General features: G+C 32.4%; 2 protein-coding genes and 1 long non-coding RNA gene across 3 annotated transcripts; 1 reads left to right on the top strand and 2 right to left on the bottom strand.

The window, feature by feature from the left end:
• Positions 1–9894: 9894 nt before the first annotated feature.
• On the bottom strand, positions 9895–11092 carry LOC104230714 (uncharacterized). Its single transcript, XM_009783590.1, has 2 exons — positions 10907–11092; positions 9895–10191 (listed from the first exon to the last, which is right to left on the bottom strand). The coding sequence occupies exons 1-2, from the start codon at positions 11090–11092 to the stop codon at positions 9895–9897; spliced, it is 483 nt and encodes a 160-aa protein (XP_009781892.1).
• Positions 11093–11095: 3 nt separating this feature from the next.
• LOC138891174 (uncharacterized) lies at positions 11096–13354 on the bottom strand. The gene is made up of 3 exons (XM_070174236.1): positions 13238–13354; positions 11590–12022; positions 11096–11496 (listed from the first exon to the last, which is right to left on the bottom strand). The coding sequence occupies exons 1-3, from the start codon at positions 13352–13354 to the stop codon at positions 11096–11098; spliced, it is 951 nt and encodes a 316-aa protein (XP_070030337.1).
• Positions 13355–17196: 3842 nt separating this feature from the next.
• On the top strand, positions 17197–20785 carry LOC104230710 (uncharacterized). Its single transcript, XR_011402649.1, has 2 exons — positions 17197–17384; positions 19937–20785. It is a non-coding gene; the product is annotated as an uncharacterized lncRNA (long non-coding RNA).
• Positions 20786–22261: the final 1476 nt, after the last annotated feature.

Here is a 22261-nt window from a genome sequence, read left to right as displayed (position 1 = left end):
TCTATCAATATGTATTCAAAATTGTTGATGTGATTTATATGTATATTGATGTATTCATATGTATTCAAAATTGTTGATGTGATTTATATGTATGTTAACAAAAAAAAGCTTATTTTGTGGGGGTTTATTTGTGGGAGTTATAAGAACCCTCACTATAAGATCATTTTGTGGCGTTTATTTTATCCCCCGCAATATAATTCTTTTTGTGGGGATTTGTTGTAGAGGTTTTTTATAACCTCCACAAATTGCAACAAATTGTGGGGGTTTCCAGAATACTAGAATTCGATACAATTTGTGGTGTTTAATAACCCCCCCCCCCACACACACACACATAAAATTTAGGATGGCAAACAAAAGTTTGAATTATAGAAGAACATCTTAGAGAGCAAATATTTTAGGATTAATAGAATAAGAGTGAATATACGCACTACAAGTTTAATCAACATGTGAAGAGAGAAATTGAGGTGAGACTAGATATGATTGTGGTGCGAAAATTCTAACAATTTAATATTTATATATGGGTATTGTGAACCATTACGACTTAGTAAGGAATTATGAGCTAGAAGTGTGGAACGATGCTGATCCACTTGGGACTATTGGGCTTGGAGCTAAAGGCCCAATGATGGAACAATCAAATAGAATGATAGGGCATTATATTTGGGATCCCATGGGGAGATACATGGATATGTACTGTTGAGTGAAATGTCTGCTCTTCATCTTCCTTCTGCGTGTCTGTATCCTCTCATACCCATTCATAGTATGAGTTTCTCATCCCTTCTTCTCTATTCCTTGTATTTTAGTTTAGTATCTCTAATTCCTCGAATAGTTTGAGTTGAACTGTAATTTCCTGTCACTTTTGAAGTAATAGAATTGTTGAAAAACTGGTTTGTTATATTAGTGCTTTCATCCAGAGGTCTTCAATGGAGGACCAAATATTTTGAACTATCGATGATTCAATTAAGGTGGTGAAGGATTCGTGGTCGAAGGATATCGCTGAAATTCATTCATTGTTACATGAGTTGGTTGAAAACTTTGCAACGAGTAAGCCTACTTTGGTGGAATTTCGACGATTTAGTGGTGAGGATTCAGAGTTATGGATTTCTCGGGCTGAACGTTACTTTGAATTCTACGGTACATCAAAAAATAACAAATTATTATGCGCGTTTATTTACCTAGACGAGAAGGCGTTGGAGTGGTTCTGATGGCTTCTCCGGAACAAACAATTGACGGATTGGGAAAACTTTGCTACAAAGGTGCGAATTCATTTTTGTAAACAACATCTCGAGCCGCCGGAAGGTCACATGGCTACAAGCAAGGAATATTCTACCGAAATCGAAGCCCAGGTGTTCGACAATATGTCATACGCTGTTGTTGTTCCAAGGTGTTTGCTATTGAGGAATCAAATGTTGAAGTCTTTACTGATACAACGAAATCTGCTTTAAACAATGCAAAATCAAAGGAGGTCTAGGTATTTGATGAAGGCTCTCACAAAAATGGCAACACGCACCAGTCTCACTTTGAGACCTTGCAAACTGAGTATACTACTGAGATTCTAGTCAATCAGATTGGTACTCCTTCAATCTCTGTTCCCATTAATTCCTTAGTGGGTTTAACTGGTTTCAATGGTAACGTGACAAAAGTACTGGAATCTAAAAGTAAAGAGGAGGAAAATTCAAGAGATAATGCAACTCCGGTGTTAAAAATATCTCCTCTAAGAGATATAACTGGTTATCAGGTTTTTTTGCTAGGCAAGGATATGTTATGTCGAATGCTATTGGGAGATTTCATGGACTAAAATTTTCATTTGCTAGTGCTAATCAAAATATATTGTTTCGTCATCATGATTTTGCTTACACAAATGTAGTTGGATTGACACAGGGAAAATAATCGAGGTGGGTGGTTCTTGTTTATAATTGTTTATAAACAGTAGGCACATATATGTTCTCTTGGAAATTGCCTTTGATGGCAGACACTATGCTAGCTATTTTATTGCTTGTGCCTTGGACCTGCCTCGTGTACTCACTCAGGGTTGTGGTAATGACATGAAAAATCTGGTTTCCCCAAGTAATTTAGTTGAAACCGGTGTTTTTTTTCATGTATGGGACCCAACACTAAGTCTGCAACCCTTGAAGTTAAACAATTCGAGTTCCAGCATTGTGTCCTTAATTGTAGTTTCGGCTGGTGCAACACATATCTCTTCCATGGAGGCATCTAAGATGCTTGAATATGCCAGAAATCATATTGTTGATTGTGCTTATTTTAGTTTATCATGTAGTTGCGTGGACATTTGGTTCGATACAGGACGTGATTATCCGACTGATTCCAATGCGCTTTTATGTAGTGAATTTGAAGAATTAAAACAATATGATGGATTTCTATTACTTATCACCCATGCAGAGTTAGACTGTGAATGTGTTGAGGTTGTAACATCTTTTTCTTACATATTCGGACAACCATCTGTAGCCTTGGTACCTAATGATGCTGAGTATGAAAACATGAATGCTGAATTTAGCGCCAATGACTTTCCTTTTGATCTTGGCACTAGTTTTCTTGCTACATGCCTTGGGATTACACAAAATTCTGATTTCTATGAGGCATTGGGTTTGACGTCAACCACGTGGGACGCTTGCATTGAATACTTGTATCTTCTATTGAGACATATTGAAGCCAGCAAGATTGCTCTTGCACTTACTTCTGCTGGTGTGAATTCCTCAATTCGAAGAGGAGCTATAAGATGCTCGAGTCTTGCTTATGTTGGTGCTCAAAATGAGCAGATCTCTAGTAATTCCACTCATATATTTAGAGATGATATTACTCTTGTTATGGTTGTATCTATTGCTCGATTTTTGGAACTGGTATACTTTTACTCATGCAGTAGTGAGTTTGTCCAGGATAATGCATTTCCCTTGATACATTAGAGTGGGTCAAAATAAGAGGATCCACTTAATCTTATCTTGACTTTTGGTCATTTTCATGCATTTCTATTCTAAATATCTAAAATATATAATGGAGACACTTGTTGCAGTTATTGTGAAAGTGAGTTTCATGTCCTATGGTCACCAACTTGATTATTATGATATGGTGACTAATCATTCGGCTCGATTTATGATTGTGGTTCTAAGTGGAGCTCTCCTAGAGTTCATTGGTACATCTGTTGTTTGGGTTAGCCAAGCTATTCACCTGAAAGTGTTTGAATTCCCCACGAGAATCGCAAAGAGAGGGAGGAGACAGTTCCCTTTTGCTAAAGCTTGTGTTGCGGCTGAAGAGATACTTTTCGGTTTGCTTAAACATAAGGTTGATGAGATCATAACTTTGCTTGAACAGGTGAGTTGGTGTGATTGCAGGCATAAAATTCTCATTTTCCTTGAAACTATGGCTGTTTCTTCACAACAGATCTTGTCTGTTCAAGTTCTCAAAGGAGTTCTGCCAGATACTCTCTTTCACTTCTCTGAAAAAATGAGGCTTGGAAAAGGAATATGCAATCTAGAACATCTGTTACAATTTTGGGAGCAAGATATTAGAAGAGTAATTTCTTTGATATATGAACTCATCTGTATATCCAACTCAAAGGGCGACATCATGGACACTCTGAGCATCTCTTCACGCACTAGTGTCGTTATGAACTATGGGGCTAGCGGTTTGTTTTTGGGACGCAAGTGGACCTCAAGCACTACGATATCAGTGTTGCTCTACTCGAACCTTGAGGACAAGGTTCTTTTTGAGGATGAGAGTATTGTTGTGAACCAGCCCGACTTAATAAGGAATTATGGGCCAGAAGTGTGGAACGAGGCTGATCCACTTGGGACTATTGGGCCTGGAGCTAAAAGCCCAATGATTAAACAATTGAATAGAATGCTAGGACATTATATTTGGAATCCCGGGGGGAGGTACATGGATGTGTGTTGTTGAGTGAAGTGTCTGCTCCTCATCTTCCTTCTGAGTGTCTGTATCCTCTCATCCCCATTCATAGTCCGAGCTTCTCATCCCTTCTTCTCTATTCCTTGTATTTTAGTTTAGTATATCTAATTCCTCGAATAGTTTGAGTTGAGTTGTAATTTCCTGTCACTTTTGAAGTAATAGAAGTGTTGAAAAATTGGTTTGTTACAATGGGTTCATTGTTCAAGAAAAAAGAATAACAAATAAAAATGTTACTCATATAATTAAAATCGGATTGTTATAATGGAGAAGTGTTATGTGATAGAAGGATATCTATCAAAGTAAAAGATAAATTCTAAAAAATAGTTATAAGATCGATAATATTATATGGTAGTGAGTGTTAAGTCACTAAAATCTAACATATTCCAATATGAATGTTCGAGAGATACAAATATTAAGATGCATGACGGTAAAATGAGAGGTAGCTTGAGATGGTTCAACCTACATACACACTAATCCATAAGTGTAAAATTAAAAGAAAATTACAAAAAATATGCTCATGAATGTCTTATATTCATAATATTAGAAGTTTTGATATTAAATAAATGATACTAGTAATTTTGAAATTTTGTAACTTTTTATTTAATAAAGGATATTTACAATTTTAATTAAATGATTTAATTTAATGACATTTTGTGATTTTTCTCTATATTTTAATTTATTATTTGTTTGGATGTGTTTTTTTTGTGTGTAGTATATATATATTGCCTAAATTCTTTTCTATATAAATAGTAATAATGTTTAAGTATATTTTATTAGTAATAAGTTAGATTTATTGCCTAAATTCTTTTCTAGATAAATAGTAAAAAATAAATAAAAGAGAAAAAATATAATTAAAAGACAATACTGGACATCATCTTCTTGGTTTTTAATATGCACATTACGGGGTAATTAAGATATTAGACTCAAAATTTTTAGAACTACGCGGGCAAAATTCCCTCTCCTTTTTTTCATAGGGCACGATATCTTCCAGAAGGGCTCAATTCCCCCTCTCCAACTCACGAAAATTTTCAGGAGTTTCAATTTTCGCTTCCCAATTCGCTAAAAAGGTAAGCTCAATTCCCCTTCTTCATCATCTTCACTACATAGTAAGTCAGCACAATTCGAAAAATAAAAGTTTGTCATGCTCTTTCTTAGTTTCTGTTGCGCTATGTCTTCTTTGTTTACTTTCCGATGTAGAGTTTGAAACTGAAGTTGTTTAAGTATTCTTGTGGATCTATGTATTATTACAAGTATGAGGTTAAATTGTTGTTCATTATTGTGTGAGTTGCTTTGTTCTCGAGTTCCTAATTACAAATGAGATTATACTTTTTACAATCTAGGTTTTATAGTATGTGTTTTGCTCTTCAATTTTTCTTTAAATTGTTAAATTTTAATAATAGGAAATCATGTGAGTTCATCTTAGAATACAATCACAGTCTGATTGCCTACTACCTTTTTTAGGGTAGGTGGAAAGGAGAGGGGGGAGGGGATTTCATTAAGAAGGGAAAGAAGAATTGAAAAACTTTTGGCTCCCTGCAATTGTTCCATTGATTTTTCTTAACCTTTCGATGTTTATCTTCTATGCTAAAAAACACATTGTTCAAATTATGAGTTTTTGATAAACTAAATTTTCATGATTTTTATTTTTATCAGTCAGTATTTTTTGTGTGCTTTACATTCTATTTAGTTATAATAAGGTGATGCACATTGCAAAGGTTTTAGGATTGGTGGGTTAGTATGATAGCAATGATGGGTAAGTTATGTTCTTAACTCATTTTGGCAAGACCTTTTTCAGAGAAAACTTTATATAATATGCTTCTTGAATAATATGAAGCTACAATAATTGAAGACCATTTGCAACATCGAATATCAGTTGCATAAAGTAGCAGAGAGTAATTTGTTTCATATTTTCTTGCAGTTGTTATTCTTACAGATATTGGCAAGATACATGCCTTAGAAGATTTGAGTAAGTCCCTCAAGATATAGATGAGATGTTGAAGTAAGCTAGTTGTATATAAATTTTATTTGTTATGATATACGAGAAAATTACTTTGTACTTTATCTCTCATGTTAATATTATCAAATTTAGTGCAACGCCATTGCTATACCAAGTGCTCGAGACTTATATCTTTGAGATTTGGGATCTTTTTTTCTTCTCATGTTACCATATTTTTTCATTTAGTCTGTCAGAAAAATGCTAGTAGTCTATTAGTTTTTTATCAAATATTTTTATTCAATTGTTTAAGCATAGTGACGTTAAGAGTGTGCCTACTTGTATCATCAGATGGCAGCAATACAAATGACTGATCAAATACTTAGCATTTTTGTGTATTTAATTAATTATTATGGAGCTACTCTAGGTTATGTTATGTTTAAGTTAGCTTATATGAGTTTGTATTACTTAGTTTATATGTATTTGAATTTGTGATGTTTGTTACTATAGTTTAGGAGATACCTCTATTGTACTCTTTCCAATTTATCTTTTCATAATGCATGATCTGTTTGGGTGCAAAGAAGTATGGTGAAAAAATATATTTCACTGGTGAATATGTGTACAAAAGTTTGCGGATTGTTGTACTGGCATGATAGCATTGAGGTTTAAGTTATGCTTCTTAACTTGTTTCTTGACCAGGTATTCATTTCATAGAAAGCTTATTTTTGCATAATAAATTTCTTGGATTATAGGAAGCTATAGTAATTGGAAGAACATTTGCAGCATCGAACACTAGTTGAAATTACAAAGAAATGATAGCCTTCTACATTTTCAATCCTTGCACTTCTGTTCCCCAGATTATGTTAAGTAACCAAGAATAATTTGTCTCATATTCTTTTATAGTTATTACTTATAAAGATTATAGTGGAATTTATGCCTTATAAAATTTGATTAAGTCCCTTAAGAAATGAGATACTGAAGTAAGCTGATAGTATATAAGTTCAATTTTTTCGGTTGAAGTTTTGGCACTATTTTTGCTTCTTTTACTTGAAATTAGCTCCAGAAGATTGACACTGGTTTGTTTGTTTAACTAATTATTAGTTCCCTCCTATTTTATCAGTTTATTTCTTCTATTAGTGTTCCAGTGTTATTAGCGTTCAACTTTATTGCAAGTTTAACTTTTGTATTGGGCTGGATTGTAGCTTATAATGTGTTTCCTTAATTCTAATGTTAGAAAGCCTATAGAGGTTCACTTAATACTTAGTAGTTACATAGTTGGTCTTTTTTATGAATATATAGCTAGAATCTATGTTTCCAAGTAGAATAGCTTGTGGAGGTAAGTTTTGTGATGATATACGAAGAAACAACTTTGTACTTTAGCTCTTATTCATGTGAGAGTATCTAACAACTTCTGTTCAATGCTGTTGTTAGACCAAGTGACAAATTTATTTGTTAGAAGATTTGGATTTTTCGTCTATCTCTGTAACTAGATTTGTCCATCAACTTTTGTACAATGCCATTGTTAGACTATGCTAGTCATTTATATGTTTTTCATCGAATGTCTTTGTTTTGTTAGTTCAGCATATGATGGAAAAAGCGAGTTTGCTTCGCGCATGGATATAAGAGTATCATCAAGTGGCAACAATACAAATCACCAAGTACTTTGTATTTTTTGTATATTTGTTTGTTGAGGAACTACTCTAGATTGTCTAATGTTAAAGTTATCATTTAGTATGTGTTTGTAAACTTTAGTTTGATATGAATTTGATTTGTAATGTATGTTACAAACATACAATAGATATTTTAATCGAATTTATTTTTGGATGTATGAGTTATTTAGTAAAATTATTTGTTGAGTCCTAAAATTTAAATTTTGAAATAGGTATTGCATCATTTATAAACTGCTAGTATTAAATATTTTTTTTAATGATTGAGTTCAAATTATGGGGGTTATAAATCCCCACAAATAAATTTTTTGTAAACATTGAAATCAAATTACATGGGTTATAAATTATCACTAATTGCCTTTAGAAACTGCCACAAATTGAAATTTTATTTTGTGGCGGTCGTCGTGGGGGTTTTAGAAAACCGCCATAGAAATGCTCATGGCGAACATAACTACGACATTTTTTAAAACCGCCATAATTCATTTTGTGGAGGTCGGAAACTGCCACAAATTTACAAAAAGACCCCCGCAAAATGAGCCTTTTTTGTAGTATGTATTCATAAATATTCAAAAAATTCATCACTCATTTGTCCCTGTTACACTGACATTTGCATATTTGTATGTAGATGTATACAAAATTTGGCTTCACTGAGTTGTGCGTACTTAGTCTAGTGTCTTTTTATTTAAATGTATTTAGATGTATTCAAAATTTCGCTCATTGTATTTTTGTACTTATTACAGTGTTCCTTGCATATTGTATGTAGATATTCACTGTTTTGTACTCACTGGGATGACCTTGATTTTCGTATGTTGATGTGTTTATATATATACAACTATTTCCATCATGTATTTCTTACTCCAATGTATTTTGCATATTGTATTTAATTGTATTTATATGTATTCATAACAATTAATGAGTTTATGTATTGCTTCTGAATATGAAACCTTTTTTAAATTCTTGTTGTATGCAGGAAATTAAACTGTTTGTGAAACAACAACCTATTTTATCACCGCATATTTGTTCATATACTAACACAGGCATAGTCTCCGACCTCAAAGAAAAACTTACTCCAGAGCAGTATAAAATATTGGGTTCTACTTATTTTGGAAGTCTCCTTGATATGAATCGTTGTGAGGTACAACATCAATTGTTCAAGCTTCATGGTTTTGTAGTTAGAAGGAAGTCCTGACGACATTTTCAATATACGTCAATGGTACAACATTATCCTTCTCAATCAGGGAGTTTGCGCTTGTCACTGGTCTCATATGTGTTGGTGACCCACAAGATTTTCAGTTCAACACAAATGTGCCTAACCGGATTGTTGAGACATACTTTGGCGGTGCAAAGAATGTCAAAGTGTTCATATATGATCATTTCAAGTATTCAGTCGGTGTATTCAATATTTTTGTGCATCTGAATTCATCTATAATCAACAGGTTGTGTTTGTATGGTTACAACATGTTGTATTCATATGTATTCAACATATTGTATTAATCTGTATTCCACATCTTGCATTCATATGGATTCAACAGATTGCATTCATATTAATTTAACAGGTTGTACTCATCTGTATTTCAACAGGTCATATTTATCTATATTCATTAGGTTGTATTTATTTGTATTCACCAGATTATATTCACATATTTTCCACAGGGTTTATTCATATGTATTTTACAGGTTGTCTTCATATATATATATTTAGATGTTTTTACATATATTATTAATCTATGAGACCTTTATACAATACATATTTGGACCTTCATATGTGTATAACAGATTGTATTAATATGTATTTCGGTGTATTTAAATACATGTATTTAATATTAAGAGATCATACATAATCCTTGATACAAAAAGTCGTTTTTTATTTAGTTGTATTTATATGTATTAAAAAAAAGAATTAGTTTTGATGAATGAAATATTACATCTTTTTACAATATAATCATATCGTATGTATATAACAGATTGTATTCATCTGTATTCAGATGTATTCGAATACGTAAAATTAATATTCAGAGATCATATACCAACTATGTATTCAGATTGTAATCATCTGTATTCAGAGATCATGAATTAATATAATAGTTGTATTGTAATTATGTATTCAGATTTAATACACCAACTAAATATATCCAGAATATATTCGCGAAAAAAGCCAACATGTATCATTTCAAAATGTCACCGGAATCTATGACAAATCGTTATAGCGTTAATACAAGTCAGAAGGTGAACTAATTTTTATGTGGAGCATTTCTACAAATACGCTTATTATGTCCTTCCTGCCTACATATTCTACACGAATGTTGATTTTTTTTTCTGCAGCAATTCACTGAACGACTTATTGCACTTCTTCTTTGGTCTTCCAGGAGATTTTTTTCATTTGGGTGGTAATACAACTTCATCTGATATATGTGTTGGTATATTCCATTCATTCCGGTCCGGCAGCGAATACACGGGCACCTCATATGTCATTACAACAGACTTTGGTTTGTAATAGTCAGAGCAATAATCTTCTAGCATTAGAAATTTGCTCTTCAAGACAGCCCAAGCGTGTGGGCATGGTAATTCGTCGACTTGGAACCGCCCACAACTGTATTTTCTCTCTAAGAGACACACGGTGTAATGCCTTCCTTCATCGTTCACCGTATGCAAGTATTCAGTCGATGACACCACCTATATTTAAACATAGACCTATTAGTTTGAATGATTTAAAAAAACAAACCATATATATATATATATATATATATATATATATATATATATATATATATATATATATATATATATATATATAAATTAAATATGATTTTAATATAGAGTATTAAACTTTTATTTAGCTTTCAGAATCACAATATATATTAAATTAAATACAAACATATTTGTATATATAAAATACAAAGACATATAAGTATATACAGTTAAATACATTGGAATACATACTATATGCATGCTGGCAGAATATTAAAGAGGAGTCTTGACTGATGAATACTGTTATATACAATAACTATCTACTTATGACATACATATGGTTAGAAACAAAACCATTATACAGAGGCGGATTCAGGATTTGAGGCTTATGGGTTCCTACCGTAATTTCAGATTAATATGCAGTAATAACTAGGTTCATAGTCAGATATTTACTAATATTTAGTGAATTTCTTAATATAAATACATGGTCTACGCAAGAGTTACTGGGTTCCCGGAAACCCGTAGTCTATGCACTAGGTCTGCCCCTGCCATTAGATACAACTAACGATACAATGAACATAAGTTATGTATTTCGAATAGTAGAAATTATATCGGAAATAAATACACCTTGTACCAGGGCTAAATATAGGATACAATGACTTAAAAAAAGGCAACTTATAGTCATTCGTGTAGACATTGCCTCATTCAAGGTAAACATCTCCTGGTATTTTTTTCCAAGTGTTGTGTATGTCTGTGAAGCTTCTTTCCGATTGTTGCAATTCCAACGTCCAAACATTTTCCTGACTTCTTCGAGGAAGTCGTATATTGGCAATTCCCTTGCTGACACAAGTGCGGCATTGATTGACTCAGCAATATTTGACGTCATTGTCTATCCCCTATTAACGGGTGCATACAACCTAGCCCACTTTTCGTATCCAGCTAACTCCAAGTATTCCTTCACCCTAATATCTACCTTCTCCACCTTCTCCATTAGACTGTCAAACTCAGTCTGTATGTATGCTTTTGCCATCGAGAAGTATATCTCGCTCAACTTTGAATGACTCCTTTTGAATTTCTTATATACGTTGTTCCAAAGATGCCATATACAAGCAAAATGTGATACCGTTGGATACACTCTTAATACAGACTTGATGGTACTCCCGTTCCTATCTGAAACGATGCACATGTTTTCCCTCTCACCATATGCTTCCTTGAATTGCTCAAAGAACCACGTCCAAGCAGCATCGTTCTCTGAATCAATAACACCATATGTTAGTGGCAGTATATGACCTGTAAAGACAATTGCATACATATTATAAATATGTATTTCAATCTTCAATATGCAGTAATATTATCACATTTTATTATAATCCCCATACTCACCTGCACCATCCAACGTGTTGGCCGAGACGAAAATCCCAGTGTAATACGATTTTAGGTGGCTTTCATCCACAATCACAATGGGCCTACATTGATCGAACCCCTTTATAAAGGCAAACAAGGATATATACACATACATGAATTCATTTTGTGGGGATTTTACCATTCTAATGTGCGAACCAGGATATGTCATATCCATTGTATACAAGTATCCTGGTAATTTATTGTATGAATCAGCCGGTTCACCCCTCAAAAATTTTATTGCTTTTTCTTTAGCCCGCCACGCCAACATGTAACTAACATCTAAACCAAAATCTGATTTCACATCATCAATTATATCTTTTGGGGTGTATTTCCTCTTATGATTAGTAAGCTTGTACCTAATCATACCACCGATAAGACTGCTACTTGCTTGACGTTGCTCATACACTTTATCCTACAACGGACATGTATGCTTATCGTTGAACTCTCTCACTTTGAACATTTGTGATTTGTTAATGCTAGATACCTTAAACCTCCATTTACAATCCTCAGACATACATAATAATATATAGTTGCAAATAATATTTTCGGAATATATACGATGAGTATAAATGATTAACAATTAACTAATATAATGTGAATACATTGTTATAGATATATATACTATTATAAAATACACACATATACATGTGAATAAGATTGTATATATATATATATATATATATATATATACATTTAAATACATATAAATACATCTAAAAACAAACATAGAAAGCCATTGTAATATATTATTTAATACAGGTGTATCTACTTTAATGCAAAGTCATTAATATACATCCAAATACATCTGAATACATATAAATAAGAATTCTACTATCAATATAATATATAATTATATATATATATATATAACCACATACATATAAATACATTCACAAACATCACGTGAAAGTCACTGTAATTAGTATTCATCATTAAAATACCCGACAAATACATGTATACCATATTCACGTTAATAATTATTATATGTTTAATATTTTGAAAGTTATGTAATATACCCAAGCAAACCTAAATACATCTAAATACAACATACTGTCATGGAAACAATATACAAATTCACACTCACTTTACATAATAATAAATTTGAATATAACTAGACGTTTAATAAGTTGTAGTTAATAACAATCAAACCTGATATCATTAGATCTATCAATACGGAATTGAAATCTTTTAGATATTGCATAATGCTCCATCACCTTATTTAATGTAGCCTTATCTTTATATAATTGTCCAGTCATAACTTCTCTTTGATTAGTTTTTGAAATAATCAAAGTCGTGTCCAATTCGAACACCTCGATTGGTTCTCCTGAGTTGAAAAACTCGATAGCAAGTGTATAATCTGTATCAAAATTACACCTTTGATTTGCTTCATCAATTTGCACAATGTCGCCTAGAATTAAACTTCTTCCAGCTACACCATCTTTGTCAATTGTAGTTATGCACAAAGGATATACCCCGAATTTTCTGTTCACTTTTTCAACTCTACATACACCCTATAACCCATGTCGTTACGTATTTTCATTGGCTTGCAATTTCCATCTACTTTGTATTCGATTTTGATTGACTTTGATCGCAAATCTATGTCGAGTTGTTTAGAAATTGAAGAAACCAAATCATTATACGATGCATACTCCTTTATTAGTATCCCCTCAATCGAATAATCGACATAGTTCCTCTCACTGTCCCACTTGCCAGAATGACGCAACAGAACTGTTAAACTTGCCATATATAATTGGTTGACCGATTTCTGTATATGAATGTATCAATTCTCTATTTTATTTGTTGAACACAGAAGCACACACGAAAAAAAAACAGAAAAGAGAAGAAATAGACTATCGGCGAATGCTATGTTTTGATGTATATAACGTTTTAGGAAAAAATATTCAGATTATTCGCGTAAAAAAATGATTATGGGTGATGTAATTGGGTTAGTTGAGTTATATTAGGAGTCTATTATGTTAATTTGTACACTTTCCGTTAAAAAAAATCTGAATAGACCTGGAATTGCGTAGTTTACGTTGCGACATACAGTCGAATACAATCACATACACCCATATACATTCGTCTATCCAGCTGTAGTCCCATGTTTCACGCCGACTTTTGCTACTGTATTCATGAATACAGTAGCTTAAATACATCGAATACACTCTAAAAAAACTGAAAACATAGCTATAAGAAGTAATATATTAAATGGTAGCTACAGCTAACTAATAACCACAAAACAATAGTGGTTTGTGAAAAATTTTCTATTATTAATAGTCAAGATTGTGCACTTGGCATTTTGGGTCAATTAGGTAGCCTGGGATTAACATTAGACATCTGAAAATATACATCTCTTGTGAAAAATTCTGTTATTGTAGAAAATTCGAGTTAATTGCTTATTTTCTACAACCTCAAGAACATTGATTACACTATTGAAGCTAGATTATTTTGTCTCATTATTTATCTAACAATCAGAACTAGATGTATCCCCATTATTCCTATAACCAAGCACAATTTCGGGCTCTTTTAGCTTAATTTCATTATGGGTTTCATTCCATTTACCTATTCAAGAACTTCTAAATACACTAGTAGCACTAACTTTGGATTTTGAATTCCATGTTCTGGGCTTGTTTTTCAGCACAAAATTTGATTTTTTTGGTGGGGTTTTCTTAAAAAGGCAGTCTTGATTGACAATATTTATTATGGGGTGTATGAAAATTTGTTTTTTCGAAGGGAATAATTGAATTGTACCTGGGGGTAGAATTGGTGGCTGGGGACAAGAGCCATACTCAAAATCTATACAAAAAGACACATATAAAGTGCATTGACATTCAACATGAATATGTATATGTGAAGATATAGTGAAAATGTGAGGGTTTTGGGGTGGGGTTTGTTCTCTCCAAAATATTTATCTCAGCGAGTGATTTGCAGATGTTTCTTTTTTCTTTTTTCTTTTTAACTGATTGTGATAAGCAAGATTTTAATATTTTTGGTGTTAATTCTTTTTAGCCTTTTTCTCCATAAGTCAAGTGAATGTAAAATTCAATGGGATAAACAAGATTTTTTAGACTGTTTGTGCTTGGCCAAATCATTAGAAAAGTTTGTTTGTATAAAATAGCTTGTAATGGTCAAATTAGAAAAAAGTTAGTAGTTTGTATATGGTCAAATTTGTTTTAAAAAGTATTTTTAGGTGTCTAATTACGAAAATGACATGCATATCTTTAATTTACAATTAATATTGTATTAAAAATAATCTTAATTATTTATTATTAAGAGATTTGAATAAGATAATGACATGCATAGCTTTAATTTACAATTAGTATTGTATTAAAAACAATCTTAATTATTTATTATTAAGAGATTTAAATAAGATTTAACTTTATTTAATTAAAATCTGTCATCTTCTATTTCAGATTTCCGGAACAAAATGGGCAATTTTTTTTTATAAATAATGATATGTTTCCTAAACTATCATATAAAACAAATTATTAAGAATATTAAAGAAAAAATTTAAAGTTAAATTATTTTTAAATATAAAAATTATATTTTTTTACATAATTTGTGACACGCTAAAAAAGTACATCAATTAAATTGGGACAGAAAAAGTATTTTAAATAATACTTCCTCTCTTTCAATTTAAATGACACACTTTCTTTATTAGTCCTTTTAAAAAAAAATGATACATTTTTTATAATGAGCAATAATTTAACTTTAAACTCTTCATTTTATCCATTTAACCTTAATGCGAAACTTTTATAACCACACAAATGTCATGACCCCACAAAACTTTTTACCCCCTTAAGCTTTAAGAGCACAAGATAAAAGGGTCATATTTATCTCTGTACTCTTTAAAAATGGTTATATTTGTCATTCGTTATACTTTTTTGATATATTTATCCTTACCATTATACTTTAAGATCATATTTATCCATGTACTCTTCAAAGAGGGTTACATTTGTACTTCATCATACTTTTTGACATATTTATCCTTACACTTATACTTTAGGATCATATTTGCCCCTCGTCCATTAAATCCCCATGTCCCACCTTTCTTTTCCTACATGGTGCCTATGTGGATTTCTTTTTCCTCCAATTTAAATATGGTCACCTATTTAAGATAATTTAATCCGCCCACCCAATTTAAATATGGTCACCTATTTAAGATAATGTTCTTTTTCAGCTCCATATTTTTCGGATAGCAGCGGCAACATATTGGCAAACAAGAACTTTGAACTCAAAATCACTAATCTGATACAACTTACAATTATTGCAGTAACCAAATTAAATTACGAGAAGTTGCACAACAATGGAATTAATGACAAAGGTCCGTGCTTAAAATAGAGCACTGCCAGAAGCCTAATATTGTCTAGGATGGTTTCCTCAAACATATTTTTTCTCGAAAAGAAAATATTGCTCCCTCCTCTCATTTTATATGAAAGAATTCGATTACAATGGTCAAAACATCTAGTTTCTTTTTTTTTTTTTTGTGATTTGGGTATATAATTTTCATGTTTTTCAAAAATAAAATAAAATTACAAATTAAAAAAGTATATCTAAATAATTCAACTTTTTGGATGGCAGAGTCATGATTTAAAGTTTATGGGTTCTGATCTTGCTCATAGCTCATTTTAGTTATTAAGTTCGTAATTAAATATTTATACATATTTAATGTATTTCCTAATAAAACACAAATCTAAACAAAAGCTATAGAGTTCATTCAAACCATACCTAATACTCTAGTTCCACCCCTTATCTTCGACCTGGTTTAACATAAACCTACAATGACGAATAATATTAGAGTAATGTGAATTATCAGAAGGAAGCCACTATATTTTATATATTGGCTGCCCAAAGACACAAATAAGTGCAGACAACCAAATTATGGTTTATGGTTAAATTAAATTATCTTAAATAGTTGACCATATTTAAATTGGAGGAAAAAGAAATCCACATAGGCACCATGTAGGAAAAGAAAGGTGGGACATGGGGATTTAATGGATGAGGGGCAAATATGATCCTAAAGTATAAGTGTAAGGATAAATATGTCAAAAAATATGACGAAGTACAAATATAACCCTCTTTGAAGAGTACATGGATAAATATGATCCTAAAGTATAATGGTAAGGATAAATATATCAAAAAAGTATAACGAAGGACAAATATAACCATTTTTAAAGAGTACGGAGATAAATATGACCCTTTTCCGTTTTTTAAAATTCCGTGACGAGTCAAAACTACCTCATTTAAATTAATATTTTTGTCCTAAAAATCTTAACTTTCTATTTCCATATCCGGAAAAACTACAACCTGTCAATAAAAAAACTGTTTCTACTACAATAACAATAACAACAATAATCTAATTGTACAAGTGGGATTTGAGGAAGGCAGTGTATGCACAGATCTTATGCATGTAGTAGAAAAGTTATTTCCGATACATGCTCGACCCACGACATGAGAAAAAATGCTTCTATTACTGTTTTTAAAAATTTATTTCCCAAATACGGTAAAATTTTCTATTTCTAAAAAAGTGCTTTTGGCACCCAAAAACTTGAAACAAACATGATATTTGAAAATAGAAAGAGGTTACAAAATTTGCAAATTTGGGGAAGAGTTGCAGAAAAATGGGCAGTACACAATAAGCGAATCGTCCCAATTCCCAACCCCAAAAGTTGCTATAACCATCTCTATACCTCCCTTTCATTTCCATAATTGTTTCAATACTTCTTCTTCGTAAAGCTCCCAAAAAAGCAACTGCAAATTTCTCTTCTTTCTGTGTAAGAATTCATTACTAATCTTTGCTTTTTAATGATTCTATCTTCTGTAATTTTTGAGATATTTGATTTTGTTGTCGATTTACAAATGTTACTGCAGGAGATCAGTAAAAAATAACAAATGCAATTTTAGTTATATGACCCTTTTCACATGAGATCAGAAAACAAATAAAATCGGAGGTTTTTGTAGGGGTAGTTTTTTGTTTATTTAGGTTTTTGTTTTATCTTCCATTTGAAATGATGTGCTTTTGGAACTCTGGGTTTTGCTTCTCTTTAGAAGAATTTAGTGGGTGAGTCTTGAATTACGTTGATTTATGTGGCTGTTGTACTCTTTTCGTTATGAGAATTTTCTATGGATGTTTGCCTTTTGGGCTTTGATTCAATGGCTAATGTGGTACAACATTGGATGTGTGCTAGAAACATGTCATGAATTTGAACAGAGGCGGAGCCACTATTTAAAGCTTATGGGTTCATAATTCTAGTCCTTTTAAGTCACTGAGTTCTTAATTAATAATATGGACATACTCAATGGGTTTCTTAACAACTGGGTTCGGCCAAACCCATAAACCAAACACTAGCTCCGTCCCTAAGTTTAAATCCTGTAGGTGAACTAAGGGCCCATTTGTTTGCACTTAATTGAGGTCTTAATCTGGATGGTTCAGACCTCAGAATATTAAGTGCATTTTTTCTTAAAAAAAAAGTAGATATTTTTTTATTTTTTTTATGTTGAATGTGGATCTCTCTGATTGAGAATTATAGCTTGAATCTACATAGTTCAAGGTGGGCTTCGTTAAGAAGCTTCGATAAGAAAAAGATATAGTAAGACAATAGAGAGCCGGGGAAATCCGCTAGGCTAGAATTATTTGCAATCCCATTCAGCGTCACCGGAGAAGTTTTATCAGGTTTCATCCAAAGTTGGCCAAATCTTGAAATGGACTGACTTTGATTTTTCTTTCAGTTTATGCATAGGTTGTAGGAACAAGTATTTTGTTACACTGTAAGTCTGTACTGATACCTTAAAAGAGAAAGGAAAATAAAAGCAAAAAGAGGAAATAAAGCGCAGTCCTTTATTGCGTTCTCTTTCCTTCTTAATTTGGATGAGTATTTGCTAAGAGATGTAATGCTTTATGATGGATATCATGTCAGCCGCTTTTCATTTTGCGTTTAAGTTTGTCCTTTCATATTATTGTAAAAGCTGAAGTAGATGACGTTGATCTCTCAAGGTATATTTTGATGTTGAAGCTTGCAAATGTGATATTGCAGCTCGCAAATGTGATATATCAGATTCAGATATACATATCAACATCTAAAATTTTCGATCTCATTGTCACAAAAGCTTCCAACCTTTTTATAAAACTGTTGGAGGCGGCAAGAAAGTTTTCAATAAAATGAATACAAAGAAAGTATATAAATACTTTCCTCATCAAAACAAAGTATGTCAATACTTCGTATGTTAGTGAAGATCTGGACTTTCTTGAAAAACATTCCAAGTTAGCTTTCTCAACAATTAAGAACTAAGAAGGGATAGGGCACAAAGATCTTTGTTGGCTATTTTATATGTTTGTGAGGCGTGAAACCAATGGTAGAATTTTTTCTTTATCCTAGTTAGTTTGTGAGGTCCAAAAGACCTAGAATCTGGATAGTTACACTGAAGACTTTAGAAACTCCGAAAGATCCCATGAGTAGAAACTGAATTTTCTGCTCGACTCGCGAGCTAAGTTATCCAGGTCGCCTGCTGCTCAATTTGCTTGGCTCCAACGATTGAGCAGACGCCCACTGTCTTCAAGTAAAGCTCCTGTTTGAAGCCTCTCTTGAGCATTCTGGTTGGAAGAATGGCGTCTCGATCATGCAATATTCTTATTGAACAGTTAGATCATGCAATATCCTCAATGTAACTTTCTCTATTTTGTTTGTAATTTACAGTTCTACATCTCTTAAATGTGCTTTTTCCTACGTAGGGTTACCATCCACTCCCTACCCCAGGGTAGAAGCCAATCTCGTTATCAATGGTAGATGGTCTTGAGACTGCTCACTCTCCACACGCCAAATTATCTTATCAAATTGACTTGTTTCCTCTATAGTTTTTTTGTTGGCCATTTTAATGATGGTTGTGCTCATAGTATTAGTTAACTAGGGTGTCAACTTAGGTAATTGTTGATTATTCAAATTACATGATTAAGGCATTGGGTTATGCAGTAGACAACTCTATCCGTTGTCCTTGCATTTCCCTTCTGTGCTATTAGCTGTTGTATATCTTCCTTTTTCCATTCTTTAATCTTTTTCCAGTTTTCATAGCCATATGTCGTGCACTTATTGATTCGGGCTTACACATATGGATAAATTTTACCTATATTTGCTGCGACTCATTTTGCTCTAGGCGCTGTGATCTCTTCCCATACCTCTGGCCATTTACATCATTGGGCAATATGATTCTATTTGGTGCGCTCACGAAATGTTTACAGCAGAATAAAAAGGGAAAATTACAAGAGGATGTGGCTGATTTATTTTTGCATTGTTTTCTGTCCTATTTATCTTATTTTATGTTTGAAATGTAGGGACTCAATGCTGTGCGACCTCGAAATTCTCTTCTATGTGGTAGTTCCGATGAAAGATATAAAAGAAAGCGGACAAGTCCCGGGAAGTGTTGTCATCAAGCATCTTTTGGACCACCTCGCTTGTGTGAGAGTTACAGAAGATTGCGGATACTTTCTCCGAATAACAAAAGTGAAGAGCATAGGCAATGGAAAGATGTACCAAGAAAAAATAGGCAATGGAAAGTTGATGGAGTCATCAGAATACATCATTTTCCCAGTAACCTTCTGTTTTCGCTCCTTCTTACCAAAAACTGGGGAAGTCTTGGTTGGTATTGTGATCAAGGTTGTCAGCAACGGAGTCTTTCTGAAATGCGGACCTATGAAGTTTGTTTATCTCAGTGTCCGAAAGATGCCAAATTACACCTATTTTTCCGGTGAGAAACCATTCTTCTTAGGTGATGATCAGTCGAGGATTGAAAACGAAGTGGCTGTCCGATTTGTTGTGTTTGCTGTGAGATGGAACAATGGAGCTGTTGCTAGGGATTTCAACATTCTTGCAAGCATAGAAGGTGATTGTCTTGGGCCAATTTCACTGAATGGATTAGATGGTATAGAGCTGTAAATTTCTTTATAGGAAAGGAAAAGAGAAAGGTGCATTGTTAGAGTAGTTTCTGTTACCACATCAAAATAGGAAAACAAGAAACTTTGTATAGGTTGATTTACTTTATTATTAGATGTGAATGAGTTATCAGTGAGATTATAATTGTAAATGGTAGTGTTACAGCTTTGCTGAGAATATGTTGGAGAACTGAAAATGGCTGAGATACCATTACAAAAGAAGTAACAAAGGATATCTTGGAAGTATTTATATCTCTTATTTGCATGGTTAGGCCTTCCTTTACTATTTATTACTATATGGAAAGAAATGATTTAAGAGCATGTTAATTTCTTTTTTGGCTGTACCTTAATGATTTTATTTTATTTTTTGCATGTGAAGACCTCAACATCTTCTGTTTTCTTTCTCTTTACAAGATTCTATCTTTTGGCCCAAGGGATAATTAATCCCGGGATTAATTTGAGATGAGTTTATTCCACATTTGGTTGGGATAAAATCGCAGTATAACTAATTTTACAAGATTCTAGTATTATTTTTATCCCTATGTGAGGGTGGGATAACAATTAGGGGTGTGCATTCGATTTATCGATTCGATTTTGACCCTTATCGATAATTACTTATCGATTATCGATTTGTACATATGCTTATCATTATTGTTTCAATAAGGTTTCGATTTTTTCGATTTCGATTTATCGATTTTTGGGGCTTATCGATTCGGTTATCGATTACACCAATAATAAAATTTGCGGGATTCCACGGAAAGTATATTGCTATAAACACGCCTAACTAATATGGACAAAAATAAGCTAAAATAAGACGAACACTGTTTATAATATAAAAATTGTGTCAACAAGCACATGCACCGAAACTAAAGTAAGGGATCAAATGTATGCCACCAACACTCCAACGGTATAAAAAGAAAATAAAAATACATCATCACGGCTAATTCTATTTCCATTAATTTGAACTTCATTCCCTTGAGCTTTAAATATGATCATTTCTTAAATGTGGTAGATGAAATAATAGGGTTAGGGACTTAGGGTAAAGGAAAGGGTGTTATAGAATAAGGGTAAAAAAAAAAAATTACCTAGGTTTATTGATAAACCGATAACCGAAGAGGACAAAATCGAAATCGATAACTTGATAAGGAAAATTTCGAAATCGAAATCGATAAATCGATAAACCGATATCGATAAACCGATAACAAATAATCGATAAATCTCGGAATAACTAATCCCAGAATAATTAATTATGGGATAACTTGTTTTCCAACAATGTAAAGTTTTAAAAATTAATACTAATATAGTCAAGTGAAAACATCTAATACATTTGGAGTAAAATAACTGAAGGCTAAGATTCCTCTCTTTTTAGTGTTATTTTAGCCATAAAGTGGACAGTTTCAGCCATGAAAATTTATGCTTAGCTTTACTATGGAGAAAAGTATAAGCCACTGCCAATTTGCCATCTGTAAAAACTAAAAACTTCCTCTAAAAGCTTTTCAAAATGGAAAAAACACGCTATAATGGTATTTCTCCTTTGACAAACCACTAAAAAAGAAAGGAACAAAAACTATGAAAAACAAAAGAAATAATTGAATAAAAATAAGAAGGAAATGAAAAAGAGAGGAAAAGGAAGGAAATAAAATGCCAAAATGCACATCCAATTCTATCAAATTCAGAAATAAATATTTTCTAATTAATTTATAAAACATATTACAAAATAGTCAGAGA

The sequence above is a fragment of the Nicotiana sylvestris genome, chromosome 1 (assembly GCF_000393655.2).
Source record: "Nicotiana sylvestris chromosome 1, ASM39365v2, whole genome shotgun sequence".
Lineage (NCBI taxonomy): Eukaryota > Viridiplantae > Streptophyta > Magnoliopsida > Solanales > Solanaceae > Nicotiana > Nicotiana sylvestris.
The sequence above is the reverse complement of the archived record's forward strand: the minus strand, read 5'-3'. Positions and strand labels throughout refer to the sequence as shown.

Bases quoted from the DNA above. Each gene is read 5' to 3' on its own strand.
- LOC104230714 (XM_009783590.1), bottom strand. From the start codon at position 11,092: ATGACGTCAAATATTGCTGAGTCAATCAATGCCGCACTTGTGTCAGCA. The intron at 10,192-10,906 runs GCAATGTCTACA...GTTTAAATATAG, and splicing joins AGATGTTTACCTTGAATGAG to GTGGTGTCATCGACTGAATA.
- LOC138891174 (XM_070174236.1), bottom strand. From the start codon at position 13,354: ATGGCAAGTTTAACAGTTCTGTTGCGTCATTCTGGCAAGTGGGACAGT. The intron at 12,023-13,237 runs GTTTCTTCAATT...TGTCCGTTGTAG, and splicing joins ATGCATCGTATAATGATTTG to GATAAAGTGTATGAGCAACG. The intron at 11,497-11,589 runs GTGAGTATGGGG...TTGTCTTTACAG, and splicing joins CAACACGTTGGATGGTGCAG to GTCATATACTGCCACTAACA.